Genomic DNA, 16,774 nt, shown 5'->3' with positions numbered 1-16,774 from the left:
CAGGTATTCAAATCAGATTCAGGATCAGAAGCCTGCCAGACTGCCCCGGCTCCTCTGTCAGACAGTTTGACAGCGAAGCCTTGAGAAAGTGCCAGCAGGCGGGGATGTGCTTTATAACAGCGATATGGTTACACTCACAGCACTGCTGAGCCAGCAGATTGGTAAAACAGTGGCCTATACTTCAATAAAAGCAGGATTTATGATCCCTCTTTTCCTCCCCTCTTTCGTTTCACCCCACCTTTCTCCACCTCTCATCCCGAGCATGCACGTGGAAGTGTGCGCGAGACAGTGAGGTACAATTATTTAGATGTATTACTCCAGCTATCCTTCATTGATGAATTGGATGGATCCGTAGACACACTGTGTTGATGTAATGCATTAGCTATATCCTTCTTCTGCCATCTGTATTCATCATGGGCTCGCCACAGAGCACCCAGGATTATTTGCAGAGTCTTTTCTCATCTGCCTTAATAAGAAATCCATGGTTCCCTGAATTTCTTGTCCCTCTATCTCCCCCTGTATCTGTGAACGTTCAAGTCTTCTTTTTTGTCTTCTGCTCCTGCAGTGCCAAAGGATCCAAACCCCCAATGGCGAAAGGTAGCATGGAGCCATGACTGCACCCTGCTGGCATTCGCTGACAGCACCGGCACCACACGTCTCTTTGACCTCATAGGCAGTGAACTGTTTGTCATCCCACCGGTAACCATGCCAGCCTTTTTCTCTTTGACATCACACCTTTTTTTTTTCTTTTTTACCTCTCTTGTGCATGCATTGACACTAATTATGAGTGGTTAATTAGGTGGAGCATATGGAAACCCAGTGGCTTCTTTTTGATGTTGTCTCCAGGTGATTGGTTCACTTGCAGTATGTTATGTCTAATCTTAAACACAGTAAAGTCTTCTTAAATTTATCATGGGAAAGCATTCACCAAATTAACTTGGCAGCCAATTTCCTTTGACATCACACTTAGGAGGAGAAGTTGAACTGCTGTGTCCCATTAGGGTATTAGATTGTGAAGGATTAGAATCCACTATCTATTGCACTTCCATGCTCATACACGGACGCACGCTTGACGCCGCGTATGATGCTAAACAAACGACATGTCTACTGCAGTTAATGTGAATCGACTGCATTATTCAGCCGAGTATGACAGCACTACAATTTTTTTTAAACTTTCTTTTTATTTTGATTTCAGGTTTACAAAAGGGAACAAAGAAATACAGTAAAATAAAATTAAAAATAAATAATCAGTAAATATAGGGAGGTTGTTCCAGGCCATTCAATAGTAGAAAACAATATATATCATCTACACAGATGAAGGGTTACACACTCTGGTGTATGAGTTCCATTTTTTATAGTATTTCACACAGTCAACAGCTCGTAGTCTTAAGAAGAAAGTACGTTTTTCCATGGAATAAATTTAGTTTACAATTGCAGTCCAGTCGTCCTTTGTTGGTGGGTTTGTCTGCATCCACTTGTGTGTGATGGCTTTTTTGCTTTCAGCCAAAATGATTTTTGTAAAGATACCTGTCCTGAGACTCAAGACCATTTACGGCATTTTACAAAGATACAATGTGACAAAGCAGGAAACAACTTCAATCCCAAAAATTATCCTAATTTATTTTGCCAGCTCCTCCCAGTAAGAACGAATGAGAGGGCAGGCCAAAATACATGAAAATGATCTGCCATAGATATACCAGACTTCCTCGGTTTCCTGTGAGTTTTCATTGTTTCATGATGAGCTGCATCTCTGCTCATTAGCAGAGACTGTCTTCCCCTCTTGATGTCGTACAGACCAAGCAGCAACCTGAGGCAGCGAGAATTGAAGCCAATGTGGAAGTGTTAAAAACTGCAGTTCTGCAAGTGTCCGCTTGAGGCTGACTCCAGAAGTACCGTAAACCACAAACACACAAATTCAAAAAAGCAGATATTTACAGCAGAAATAAACACGTTTACAGCCTGGTACAAAAGACGAGTGTAGTCTGGATAGCTCATATCTTGATCGGCTCACAATGTATGGGGGGTGAATTTTTTCATAACGCGGCAATTTCAAAGATATTGAGATTACGATTCTTCCATTGAGAGACACAGCTGACTTGATTGACAGGCGGGAACACCTAGCTGTTGGCTGGGAGGCTCAAAGCCCGCCTCTTTACGTCACACTAGCTCGACAGAAGTAAGGTTGACGATTGGCTTCAAAACAGCCCTTCAGAAGCAGATTGGAGACATCACGGATAATACGTCCATTATTTATACAGTGTATGATACAGACACAAATAGTAAACGCAAAGATGAAGTCTCACTCTGTTTGAAAAAAATTAACCACACACTGAAACATTTGCTTAATCCATTAAAAACGGTCAGGCACATATAACAACACCTTCAATCACTTCCTACTTCAAATAACATTCAACAGTGTAATATTTAAAGATGGGTACATTTATCTATTAACTTATTTATCCCTGGCTACGGGTTAGTAAACTAGCTACTTAAGGAATTTTAGCAACCATTGATTTGATTATGTTCATCTGTGTCTTCTTGCAAGAGAAGAGATGATTTACTTTTTTGAGTAAAATTATGAGACAGAATAAAACTTTGATAAAAGAGGTTTACTAGCTGGTTGCTGGTAAAGGAAGCCACAGCTGAGATGACTGAGTTTAACACTTGACATTGACAGAGTTGAAGATTCAGACATCCATAATCTTGGCTCCAGAGACTGGTTGCTTCACGTTCTGCATGTCATTGAAGCATACTTCTACTGGGCACTGTGAGCTGTCTGTCACCTTTAGAAGAAGAAATCATCTCCATGTCAGACATCCTCTGTGCTTTCCTTCTCTGTCAGGCCTGCTTTTCTTATTCACTGTCTCATACTTTTCCCCCTCCTTCTTATCTCTTTCTTTTCCCCTGTTTGCCCAGCGTCTCTCATTCTTTTCTTCTCCATCTCCACCACCTCCGCTCTTAAATTTTTCACACACTGCAACTCCCTGGATCCTCCTTTCCATCTCTCCTCGAGCATTTCTCTCATCCTTGCATGTCTGCGTCTCAGTTTCTCTCCTCGTGCTGCCATTTCAAGTCCATCTGCCCTCACTTCAATGCCCTCTGTGTGCTACATATTATCATTCTTCCCCTTCCATCCATCACTCCTCCCGCTCCTCCAACCGCCCCATCAGAGCGGATGAGTGCAGACACTCCCCAGTCACACTTCCCACTTGTAATCTATGATCTTCATTCTTTTAGTGCAACTTTGCTTTGTTATGTATCTCCGGTTTGTGTGTCTGCTCACTTACAGCAGAACCACCTGCTCTGCTGTTCTGTTTCTCTTGTTTGTTGCTGTTAAGAGCACACACAGCTGACTTGCAGCTATTTCTGGAAGTGAAGAAAAAAAATGTTAATTTAGCAGATAGAATGCATGAATGAAAAAATGTATCTATTGCTTCCTACCTCCCCCTTCTCTGTACTCCTTTTAGTTTAATTATTTTATATTTCAAAATTGCTGATATGATATTTCTTTGTTGTTTGCTCTTGTGAAACTTGGTGGAAGCAGAATCTGATAGAAAATCATACATCAATATGTTCTTTTTTAAAATTATTTTTACCATCACTGGCTGATTCTCCTTCCCCATTTCTCTCTCCTTTCCTCCAGGCGCTAAGTTTTCCCGGGGATTTTAGCTGTGCAGTGGCCGGCCTGATCTTCCTGGAGTGCACAGCCAGCGCTCAGTGGTCAGCTGAGCTGCTTGTTATTTCATATGGCGGGGGTCTCAAGAGTTACCTCGTTAGGTAAGAAAAAAAAAACGGTTCTCTATCACACTTCAAACTCACATCTAATAATTCACAATATAACAGCCAGAATAAATGATCACAGTCTCATACCCACTGTTCTGTCCTTTATTGTTACTTTCCCACTGAAATGCATCTACTGCTACCTCAAGAGAACTAAGTACCCTCTCTTCAAGATCTCTCTTCATATAAATTCCCTCTTTCACCCACCTACAAATCACCTGACACTCCAACTGCTTTATCTTTTGCTCTTTAAATAAACCCTCTTACTCTTTCTTTCAATAATTAAGTAGAAAGCAGCATTTTGAGTTGAAGTTTGAAATACAGCAGCATCTTGGCTAGGTTCATTGCTCATAGCTGATGATTACCTCAGCGATTTCTGTGTTTGGGAATCTGACTCATTAACATTATGTTCTACCTCCTTTGAAAACCCAACAAAAATCAAACCAGTTAGAAACAGAAATTTGCCATGTTCACGTGGCGGCTGTTTTCCGCCATTGTCATGCTCAGGGTGGGTTAGCTTAAAAGCTATTTTATTGTCATACTGCTGTGTTACAGGTTCAAAGTCAAATAGCTTGTTGGCTTCACTGCTTCCTTATTGATCAGAAATAGAGTTGCCAGAATTTTTCTCTTTTTTCACCAGCTGTCCCCGGGAAAAAAAAACCCCTCCCAGGACACAATTTGTCCCGTTTTTTGGGTAAATTGCCGAAACCTAATTTGATTTCCTTCGTTCTGTAGTCTAGAAAGGTCTCTTGCGCTTCAGCGGCTATTTAAAATTGTCTCTGTTTTCTTCCCGTCTATGGGTATGTCACACGCGCACCATGGCGCTCAAAGCGGCTCAAGCAGGGAGGGAAACTTGACCTAAGAGAGACAGCAAGCTAAATTGACCGACATATTCCGCGCTGAGGTCTTCTTTTCACCAACTTTTGGCGTCTCCATTTGAAATGAGAGGAGAGACGACTGTTGAGAAAGGAGATGGAGGAAATACATGCAAGCCACCAGCACAAAAAAAAAACATGTACTAGTTACAATCCTGACTGGGCGACTGTCAGAGTTTGAATGGGTACGGCCCACCCAGGATGACAATTTTTCTGCCACGTGTTTTGTGTCTGGCGAAAATCTCCGTAAAATATGAAGGAAGAAACATTGGAAATCAACCCCAAAACAAAAAAGCATCAAGCTGTGGTATCAAACAAACAAACAAACAGGCAGCCATTGCAACTTTTATGACCAAAACAGGTTCACCAGAAGAAGACAAGATTGCAGTGGCAGAGCTTACCAGTGTCCTGTGTCCAAATTTTATGTTCATTTGGTCAGTCTGAACTGGTAATAGTGGCCGAGCCCTCCGCCCAAAACAATTAGTCGAGTGTCCCTTTTTTTCACAAATCCAAGGTGGCAACCCTAATCAGAAAACTGAAAAGACCTACAGTCAGTCATCAACTTTTGTTAGCATAATAACAGAAACAATAGTTACCTTAGCATCTTTCTCACTAGTGAGAATGTTGCTGTTAAGCTAATACTGACATTTAAATATTTCACCTGATACAATAGAATTTACTTGAACTCCTAGCTAACAAAGTTTGAAACAAACAACTACTTAATGTACCTGCTAGCTAATGTAATGTTAGCTAACAGTTTGTAACTAGGGTGTGATTGAATGCTAGCATTTGCTGTTGTCTAAGGGTAGATAACAGGTTACAAGATATGCCTTATTTCTGTTAATATAACATAAAGGTTAGTTATTCATGTATTTGTATCATTTGGATCAGGCCTGAAAGCACAGATAGATAGGCTCATTGCTGCTTGTTAGTGTGGTTAAAGCCCACCTCAGCTCCAACAACTTTGTCAATGTCTAGTTAGTGCACTCAGAACCATCTAATCTTAATGATCTTGGCCATCTTTATCAAGTTAGAGCCACTCAGAAGGCAAAGACCATCCTTGAAGACCCTCACCACCCCCTTTATTCAGAGTTTAGACTCTTGCGAACAGGGAGGAGGTTCACATATACTAGGAGGGCCAGATCAAACCGATTTCTAAGATAATTTGTGCCCTCAGCTGTTGGGTTGTTAAACAAACTGTAGGACCTTGCCATTCTACATCAGATTGTGGAACCTTTGGTCTAATGTGCAGGAAGGATGATGTCATCCACGGGAGTTGTATGGATATGTATTTAAATTAATGTGTGAACTTGTGTTTGTTGTTATGTGTATTCTTGTGTGTATAGGATGTTTGTAGGACTGCTGTTGCGAACCAAATTGCCCCTTGGGGACGATACAGATTTTCTAATCTAATCAGTTTTTCTAGTATGCCACCAACCCCTGTTGGGCTTCAAAACTGTTTAACCAATGGTTGACATAATTTCTGACCCTTATGACTAAGATTATGTGCAACCAGTTTCATTAAGGCTAGCATATGCACCCAACAGACTCCTACTTTTTTGGACCATTTTTTTTGTTAATCAACTGGTAAAAGCTCTTGATAACTCTGTTGGAATTTCAGGTTGTTACATTGTAAAATGTGAAGTCTTATACAAGGCACTGAGGGTCACTGAACATACCATTCACACAGCTTTTCTCTTAAAACAACATTTTATCTTTACCACTCTCAAGCACATTCCAACACAGATTCCAGCTGTGCTCAACTTTTCCTCAGCGTAGATTTTACTCAGCGCCTCCAATATGACAGCCACTTCAACCTCTTGAAGGTCTTAGGGCGTCACCTTTAAACTGAAACTCAATTTTTTCATATTCCCGCTGACAAGTGCATACACTCCATCCAACATTTTCAGTGACCCCATCTTTTAGTTTCTATACTGGAACTGGCACTTATTCCTGTCAGGGCTTCCATTTCCAATGACATTACCTGCTCAGTTCTGCTTTCAGGACTTAAATGTCAACTGACACTTCTTCTTCACTCAATGTGGACACTTATGTTTACATTAGACATGTAGACATTAAAGGAATCATTACAAAGAGGGAATAAAGTGTTATAAGAGGGCATTTTGAAACTGTTAAAACAAGCCATTAAAACAGGAGCTACAATATAAAGAGACAGTCAAAATATTCCCAAGCCTAAAGTGATAGTGCAGTGATAAATAATGAAATGAGTTATTGAACTAAATGGATTAAATAGTTTAACTAAAGGCAGCTGTATAAACAGATGAGTCACTGCTCCTCTGTGTTTGGTTCAGACTCTGGGAACAAAAAGCAGACCTGTCCCCAGACAACCTGAGCGGTCTGGATGGTTCAGTGGGTATCGGAAGATCAATTATATGTTTAGGCCCTAAACCAGTCAGTGCTTCTTATAAACCTGCATTAGTATTACAGAATCAATTCTCTTACAAAAGGTGCTTTTCAACAAGAACTGTTCCAGGAACAAAATGGTTCCTGTGGCCAATTGTTGTCTGCGTTCCCAATGAGACCTGAAGTCCTGTGGAGATTATTCAAATCCGGTGATGCCAGTGATGTATGGGGAAGAAAAAAGTAATTGTACTACATTGCCAGATCAGTAGAAGGCAGTAAGACAGAGATGAAGGCCATTCAACAGAGATGACACCATAGAAGGAGACAGACAGGCCGACATTGTCATATGCGACAACAGGGAGGAGATTCAACTTGTTCTCTTTTAGATCGTGTTATATTGCATTGCAAATGGATTCTCTGAATCAACACTTAGAATGAGACAAGCACAAGTAGCAAAGCCGTTTCAAAACGCTCGAAAGTGCTCGACTTAAAGCAATTTTAAAAGCCATGGCAGTGATCGACTGGTGTTTTGGTTTAAAGAGCGACCCTGCCAACTTTCAGCCAAATGCATCCGTCAGAAATGTCATTAAATTATCATTGAATGCTTATCTGATGAGTATATTTTGAAATTTTAATAAAAAACTAACCTAGGAGGATGTATTTCCGAAGACTCCTTCCATGTTTCAACAGCTGACATGTTCAGCTGATGGTCTCCTGATTATCCAGTCACTCTTAATACCACTACACCGGGGAACTGTCAGACGCACTTGCGGAAGCTCCTAAGCAGGGGATTTTCAGGGCGAGATAAACTACCCTAGAGCTAAATTTAGACCCTGGTTCCCACTGTCGAAACGCTCATAGTTCCTCTAAAGGTCCTTAGTTCCTGGGGAAAGTTCCTGCTGTTGAAAAGCACCTAAACAGAGAGCCAGTGTAAACCCTCAGAACCGGAGTGATGTAATACACTTTTTCAGTCCCATTTAGAGCTCTACAGTCCAAGTCTGTTCAGTGCTCACACATATATTGTTACTTCTCTTCTTGCTACTTTTTTTCCCAACTTCCTCTTCAACAACTTTAAACAACTTTTCTGAAAGTTTTTTCCTGACCTGTTTTTTCAACTCATTTGCATGCATGTACATTATACAATAACCTTTATAGGAAATTGCATCCTGTCTGTGCTATGATTGGGCTCTGCATGTTTGTCTACATATAATGGGCTGGTTGCACGTCTCTTTGAATACCAACTCCGCTGCTTACCAATCCTTATTTAATCACACTTGGACTATTTGATCGATGACATCTGAGTTTGTGAGTGCAAACCTTCAAGATTCTACATCCTTGCTTTCCTCACACATCTACCGTTTTACATTTAGCATTATTTAATCAGGTATTATTACACAGATTTCCTTTTTAATTCAGTATGATTGCCGCAGTCACACCAAGCCCTGGTGTGCTGACACTCACAGACACAGGATGAGATTGTGTCTGTGGGCTGAATCTCAAATCAGACGACATCCTGCACTCTGTGACTTCCCTTCACTCCTGTGTGCAAAGTGATGTTTGCAGAGAACGGGTGATTTATTTTTCTATTAGAGGCAGATAAATGGTGTTCTCTGCCTTTGAAGCCACCGGGGTGTGAGTTTATGTGTGTGAGGGGGTAATTAAGATGTGTGAGACATTTGCACTGGATTTACTCTGGAAGTGCTGGCTTGTTTTTTAGAGGTTCATTTTCAGTCTGGAGCTTAAACTCGCTCTTCCTCTTCATATGACTGCTTTCCAATATTGTCCCTCAAACACTTTGAATTAGAATTTTAGAATTATAGCTGAGCCTCGGCGGCAAGTCATCTCTCTCTCCCTTTCTGTGCCAGCTCTTCCCTATGTGTGTGTGTGTTTACTGACACACAGCTGCTTTACTGTGGCAAAAAGAACACCCAAACATCCAGGGGGAGTTGAACTGTGGGAATCTTTCATCTATTTCCTATAAGCTCTTTTTCTCCCCTCTTCTCCTTTCTTTACCTCCCTTCCCCTTCTCTCCATATAGTTTACATCGCAGTGGAACATTTCCCCTGCGAGATCCCTCCACACAAATTGCACGACATCTCCTCTAGTACCAATCTAATTTAGATTGCCCACTTAGATTAGATTATATATTTGGCCATGTCTCATTTTAATTGCAGCCGGGATTTAAATTGCTCTGTCATCTTCTCCCAAAACAGCTTTGTCGCACCATTAACATTTTGCACATGGGTGTTCGTGTTTTTGATTGTTTGTTTGCCCGAGTCCAATTATAGGTTGACTTGATTTTATTTGTGTATGTGTCTGTCCTCTCTCTCCCTCTCAGTGTGGGGACCAATCAGAACTTCCAGGATAACCACAGCTTCAATTTTTCCACTCACTACTCTCATGGCATCACCTCGGCTATTTACCACCCTGGACACCGGTGAGTTAGTTTTCTCCAACTCTGAGCTTGTGGAACACAGATTGAATTAGGAATATTTTAAAAAAATGCATATCTAAACAAAATGTACCTTTTAATCTAGCTTAATAAATGCTTCAGGCTTACATCCAGAAGGCCACATTTAGCAATATCATCCTTCGTTTTTGTTTTTTTGCCGGGTGGGATGGTGTATTTTGTCTTTATTTGTTAGGGCAGCTGAAGAGACCCAGGAAGTGAGGGGAGCAGAGATTAGGGGCCAACATGCAGCAAAGGGCAGAGGTGTAATGAAACCTACAAACACTGAGTTAAGGCCTGTTATGGCAAGTGGTCTTAACACACTCCTATCAGTAATTATAATTTAGATATGCATGATATATTCTCTCTTTTTTGAAAAATTCTCAGCCATAAAAATTGTCACAGAACATGTCCGCAATGAAATTCTACCTATCCACAATTGTCATTTTGGGTTTCCATGACGTCATTCTTCCTGTCCAGAATAACAATTATGGATATCAATAGAATTATTACCGTGAAAAACAATCATTCCAGATATCTGCAATCTAGTTGTTACAAGTCAAAATGTTTTCTTAGTTTGACAAAATTACGTTATTGGTATCTGGGATGATTTTTTATTTGGGATAGGAAGAAACAAGATTCAATCTCTTGAGATGATTATTTTTACCCCCTGTAACCACTGTCAGACAAAGAAGCCTTTAGAAACAGCCTTTGTTTACATTTTCCAAAGCAGCTGTTCACAGTGAGTGATATGTTCCACTGTTGAAAGGGAGCAGGAGGAGATTATTTTATGAGTACACCACTCAGTGTAAGATCAGGGACGAGACAAGATGTACCACTTTGTCCACAGGAGAAGCCAAAATCTCACTATCCAAAAGTTATTAACTGAAGCTTTAATATTGTATTTGTTAAGTATAAAATGCCTACTACAGTGTGATACATTGGATGACATTACTTGTTCAGAGAACATTTCTTCCACGGATCACACACATTATATTATGTGATCATGCTGGGGGGGGGGGGGGGGGGGTGTGTTTGACTACCCAGGGCCCAATTTGAAGAAGCGGCTCTTGATGAACCTGAAATGAAAAACACTTTTGGTTTGCTTTTTTCCCCTTTAAGTTATAGCTGTTATAAGGTTAGTAAAATGAGCTGAATAAATGAATGAAATTCTTAACTCTTCAACTAGAAGAAATGTGAGGTCTCTCTCTGAGGCCCCTCTAATCCCTACTAAATGTGCAAAGTGGTTTAGTCTGCTCAGCGTGAGTCACGGGATGAATCTGACTGCAGTGAAAAGAGCCAAGTGAGTGATACTGCAGGAGCATGTCTACCCCAAGAAAGCAATATGAGGGTATCAGAACGAAAAGACAGAAAGAAGAAAGAGAGAAAGCAAGCTGAGGGAAAATGTATAAGCTTGTTTATTTGAGCTCAAGTCACACGCCTGGTGGTAAAGCAGTCCTTTTTGGAGCAATATATAGCATCTAGTATATTTGATATCAACAGATTCACTGCAATTTGAAGTTAAATATGATATCCCAGGTGTAGCTGTAGCTTTAAAACTGAGCTGCTGCTTTATAAACACAATGATTATCAATTTACTCTATCAAGTACTCCATCAAGACAACTTTTATTTAAACATAGAAAGCAATAAAATAATGTTCACGGCCGCAGACATGGCCTAATGGTTAAAGCTGCTGTTGGTAGTCACAAAGTAACATTATCCCTCCCAACCAGATTTCCTCTTAGCCCCCCAACACAGATTGGTGTGCGCTATCATGATAGTGCTGGACTCATAACCAATCGGAGGACATAGTAGGGGCCGCCCCTTAACCAATCAGGACAGAGGAGATTAGCTATGATTGGTCCGTCATAATGGGAACGAAGGGTATAATAACATTGCTTGATACAAAGACATTGGCCAACGCAGAGATTTTGCAATAGTCTCAAATTACTCCACTTACCGATGAGTACTGATGGGTATTATGACCTTTTCTCCAAACCCAGCAGAAAAAAAGTTAAGTTTTTTTACACCATTCCTACCAACAGTAGCTTTAAGTTACATGCCCATATAGCAGGTTCGATTCCAACCTTATTCCAGCCTTATATGTTCTATTTTAAATCAGAGTTTGACATTTCCTAGTTTAGACCAAACTTTGCATAATTAAAATAAAAATTGATTACACTTAAATCATGTATTTACACGTTATGTAATAATATACTGGTTATTCCTCGGTGCAGGATCAAGAAAAACACCCCAACCAATGCCTTTTCACTGACACATCAGAACTAATATGTTTGTAAGTAGATTTTGTTTTTGCCCAAGAACAAATCCCAGATAACAAAAAAAACTTTGGGTAAATGTCAGAATCTGCTCTAAAACTGCGTCACTGGACTCTTACAAGAAAAACCCTCCTAAGACCGGTAGCTGAATGAGTCCCAGTGTTCTTCTTTCCCTCTATGGCCTCCACAGTCCGAGCCTGCTTCTATTACAACACTGTTTCATCAAGACTGTTGGTCAGACATTTAAATTCAAACATCTACAGACATGCTTATAAATCCTTTGAATCAATTTTTCACCCATAAACTCATTGCCCGTGATGATGCTACATGATGCCACGTACAGCTTGAATAACCGAGTTTGGAAAGTAGCTGAGTTATTTCAAGCGCTTTCATCATTTGATGTCCAGGGGCAATGTGAGTACACTCCAACGTGTCGTCAATATGCTCATAAATATGTATTTTATTGATCACAGTCCGAGAACTTAGAGTGAATGTACTGCATTATAGTTAAGTTGAACTGAGACTGCTGCAGACACCTTTTATCATCAAAATCTATATTAATAACAGGGACAAATAACAAAATATGCTCCATCAATAGTAGAAAAACGCTGAGCAAATACAAGTATTTTGTGTACCCACTTTCTCACAAGCATGACGAGATGTAACATTGTGGATAAGGGCCAAGATGCCTACTCAGGAATTAATGAGCCAATCTTTTTAATGCAACACCTGCAGGGATCGACTATAGCAGCCGGAGTTGTCCTTGGCCTCCCTCACCACGTAGCATTCAGAGGTTTGGGTTAATTAAATCTGGCTCACACCCGTGACCTCACTGTTTTTTTTTTCTTCCCATCTCCACGCTCCTCCAGTCCTCACAAAAACCAGGTTTAGTTTGGCTGGTGAAGCTTGGTTTGGCAGCTTAATAGGTTTTGGCAGCTACTGTCAAGTGTTTGCCAACTGATAGATGAGATGAAACTTTAATGATCCCTGTGTGAAAACTGGGCCAGCAACAGAGAGAATAAGAAAGAGATAAGAGGAGGCAAGGTGAGGAACAGGGTATAAAAAAAGTCATTTCAACAGCTGAACATACTAAAATGAAATTATGGCAGATCTGTGAAAGATGCCACATGTTCAGGATCAAGCAGACACAATGATAGTGTTTACCATGTCTCATGTAGTGAACAGATGGAATCACAGATTCGGAGGAGTGTTTCCAGATGTGCAGCTATGATCAGAACTGTTGTCAGAGTCAGTATACTGAAAGTTCTATGGAGACAAAATTGCAGAATATGCAAATCAGGAACCGTGGTGTGATTTAAGACTGTACATTTACTGAAGTGACAGACATGAATGTTACCACATGTTTTTAAATGTAAAGATACATATTTGGCTCTTAAACAGCAAGCCTGATAATGTGATAAAACTCCTAACCTCTTCACACTTCACATGGGAGGGAAGTATCGGGGGGTTTACTCAACTACACGTGTTCAGTTAAAAAGAAAATTACCCAGAATCACAAGGACATTTTTTTTTGTGTAAGAAAAATAAAGATTTAAATTGTTTTTCAAGATTAATTAGCTAATTATCTTGAGAAAAAGAGGATTTTTTTTTTTTACATGATATAGTAGGGTAGTTGATAATGTGTGCGTTTATTGGACAAACGATTCAACACTGTCACCATCATCAGTCGGTGCAAGAATTACAAGTCGCTTAAAATAATTACTAATACTTTTATTATAGAAAGCCTGAAATTGTAGCAGGGCCCTCCACTACTAGCCAGCGCAGCATCTCTGGTGAATGCTACTGCTATAATGTTAGAACGCTCTACTATCAGGATGTAAACAAGCACAGACGACAGATAGCATATTTTTGCGCTGCACGATTTGGCAGTGTTTTGATGTAGAAATTGGAGATAAAGTTGCGTGCAGGCTGTGTCTGGTTAAAGTGACATATAACCTCAATCTTGATCTGTTTATGATGATTCTTTATCTCTAGACTACACAGTTTTGTATATAACTAGTAAATTTGTAGCTTCATTTGGAACATTCCTATTTAGTTGCACTCAAGCGGCAACCTCAGGTCTCAAACTTTGAAGCCCATGCGGAAGTGTTATAAACTGCAATTCATCGAGAATCCGCTTGAGGCTGGCTGCAGAAACACTGGAAACCACATACGAACCAATTCCAAAAAGAAGATCTTTGCAGCATTAATGCACATGTTTACAGCCTGGTTCAAAAGACGGCTTGGCTCTACCATAGACTGTAAATAATATGGACTTAGTATCCGTGACGTCACCCATCTGTTTCTGAACGCTGTTTTGAAGCCAATCGACAGCAGCAGCCATATTGCTGCTGTCGAGCCAGTGTGACATAAAGAGGCGGGCTTTGAGCCTCCTAGCCAACAGCTGCAGTGTTCCCACAGGCAGCTGTGCCTCTCATTGGAAGACTAGTAATCTCAATATCTTCAAAATTGCCGAATTAGATAAAAATTCACCCCCCTCACAGTGAGAGGACATTGAGAAATGAGCTATTCAGACTACACTCATCTTTTGTACCAGGCTGTAAACATGTTTATTAATGCTGCAAAGATCGTCTTTTTCCCATTCATGTGTATGTGACTTCCGGTACTTCCGGAGCCAGCCTCAAGCGGATCCTCGATGAACTGCAGCTTTTAACACTTCCGCATTGACTCATATTTTTAGACCGGAGGTTGCTGCTTGGGCTCTACGTAGCTAATTTCTCTATCGGCACACACTGTATGGGGGGTGATTTTTTTTTATAACGCGACGGAAGATATTAAGATTACAAGTTTTTGCCCAAATAAGGACATGACTGACTTGACTCCCGGATGGGAACACATAGCTGTTGGCTAGGAGGCTCAAACTCCGCCTCTTTACGTCACACTATTCCTGGTTGATTTCCATATTTCCAAAATGGCTGCTGCTGCCAATTGGCTTCAAAACAGCGCTCAGGAACAGATGGGTGACGTCACGGATACTGCGTCCATTATTTATACAGTCTATGGTTTCCCTCTATTGGTTTCCAGTTTTCCACCTGCCTGTTCGTCTCTTAAGTCCACACATAGCCAGCCTGGATGCATTTGATCTAATGTACATATAAAGCTCGTCATATCTTCTCACCCTTAACATCAGGCATAGAAGAATGAGCTTTACATCTGAAAAACTCCAAAGCCCTGATATTCCTGTATAAAACCAACAAACTCATACTAATAGCATACATTATCATTATCATGTTACATAGAGACATGAGAAGCTCAAACCTAACTGGAAATGAGAGTCTACAGCATTAAACTGAGCAGTCTAGGTATGTTTGCTTCAGTAAGTGGCCTTAATATGAGCCTTCACTGGGGTTTTGAGGTGTCTGTAAAACAGCTTCGGACTGCAAAACCCCTTCTTTGAGGTCAGCATTACTAAGATTTACATTAGAGATTATTACACTCTAATGCAGTTTGTATTTTAATTCTGTGATATTATTTCTACTGTGCCATTTTGGCAGTTCTTTAATCCTATGTGAAAAATTGTGTATCTTTGTTTTCAGTTTCTTAATACAAAATCCCAATAAACCAGATTTCCATATTAGGTCTGCTCTTTTCTTTTCTTTATGTCAAAGATCTTGCACTTTTGTAACTCCACATTATTTCTTAATTGAATATCAGCCAATTTCTACAAAATAATTCTTGCATGTTTACTTATTAGCAGTCGTCTACCATCTTTATTAAAGAAACCCTCCATTACATTTAAGTATACAAACGAAATCTGGCTTGTATGAGAACTGACTGTCCATTCTGACAGGAAAAGAGTCTGTCCATCAGTTATCCACCCTCTCTCAGCTCTTTTAGATCTTCTCAAATGTCCAGTTCCTCTACACTAGGGGGCAGTGTTGAGCTGGAAAGCTCTGCTCACCCGCTCCTCCCTCCCTGACTCCAGGACCATTGTTGCATCTGTTCTGTTCCCTGCAAAGAGAGACCCACTGATCACTGTGGTCACTGTGGTATTGTTTGTGTCTTATCTGTGCTTGGCCATTGATTCTAAAGCAGACCTCTGATGAATGTCTCCTGCTTCTTTGCTAAATGGCACATCAGTAGTGTGAATGCTCACTGATACCCTGGCTTGAACCCAGGCGGGACAATGACCTCACGATGACCATGTTATAAGCCAGTAAATCCATCAGGTTACAATCACAGAGGTGGTTTCTATAAGTGTGTGTGTGTGTGTGTGTGTGTGTGTGTGTGTGTGTGTGTGTGTGTGTGTGTGTGTGTGTGTGTGTGTGTGTGTGTGTGTGTGTGTGTGTGTGTGTGTGTGTGTGTGTGTGTGTGTGTGTGTGTGTGTGTGTTCTTCAGACTGCTGCTGGTGGGAGGCTGTGAGTCAGGGGATGACAGCACATCCAAGGCCTCATGCTGCGGGATTACAGCCTGGAGGACTCTGTCTGGCTCCCCTCACTACAAGCAGGTCACCAGCTACGAGGACGACGTCAACCCAGTGAGAAATTGACACACATTCACACATATACGCACACACACATGTTGGGGCACAAGTTATTTATGTAAATATCTCACACACACATATTTTTTTGCCATCTGCGTCTAGAATCAGAAGAGAGGCTATCTCAGGATGCCCAGCTTCAGATTCTTCCCAAGACAAGGAAATGAAAAGGTAACACAACTCTCTGCTCTCCATTGTCCTCAATTATAATTAAAAACTCAACCGCAGGGATTTGGCAAGCGCACAAGGGTTTAAAAAGATATTGCACCCGCTTTTGTGTCATCCAGGACGGTGTGTTCCGCATGAGTCTGAGCCCCGATGGCACTCTGCTGGCGGTCATCCACTTTTCCGGACGTCTGTCTCTCTGGGACGTCCCATCATTCAAGGAGAGGGCCGCATGGAGCCAAGACCAACAGGTACACAACACCTCTAAGCTGCATGTTTGTTTTTTTGAGTGTGTGTGTGTGTAAGCATGCATGATTTAGCTAATGCTGAGTAAACCTTTGTGCATTGAAATTGTCCGCA

At 40.8% G+C, this 16,774-nt stretch overlaps 1 protein-coding gene across 1 annotated transcript in view; it reads left to right on the top strand.

Moving 5' to 3' along the window:
* Window positions 1-16,774, top strand: part of nbas (NBAS subunit of NRZ tethering complex) — a 253,161-nt gene that overhangs the window by 19,166 nt on the left and 217,221 nt on the right. The window contains 6 exon segments of the mRNA XM_034700252.1: window positions 566-699; window positions 3,644-3,777; window positions 9,358-9,456; window positions 16,108-16,246; window positions 16,355-16,420; window positions 16,537-16,665. Of these exon segments, the coding sequence (XP_034556143.1) occupies window positions 566-699; window positions 3,644-3,777; window positions 9,358-9,456; window positions 16,108-16,246; window positions 16,355-16,420; window positions 16,537-16,665 (701 nt within the window).

Source organism: Notolabrus celidotus, chromosome 13 (genome assembly GCF_009762535.1).
Source record: "Notolabrus celidotus isolate fNotCel1 chromosome 13, fNotCel1.pri, whole genome shotgun sequence".
NCBI classification, from domain to species: domain Eukaryota; kingdom Metazoa; phylum Chordata; class Actinopteri; order Labriformes; family Labridae; genus Notolabrus; species Notolabrus celidotus.
This window is presented reverse-complemented; position numbering and strand designations above follow the sequence as displayed.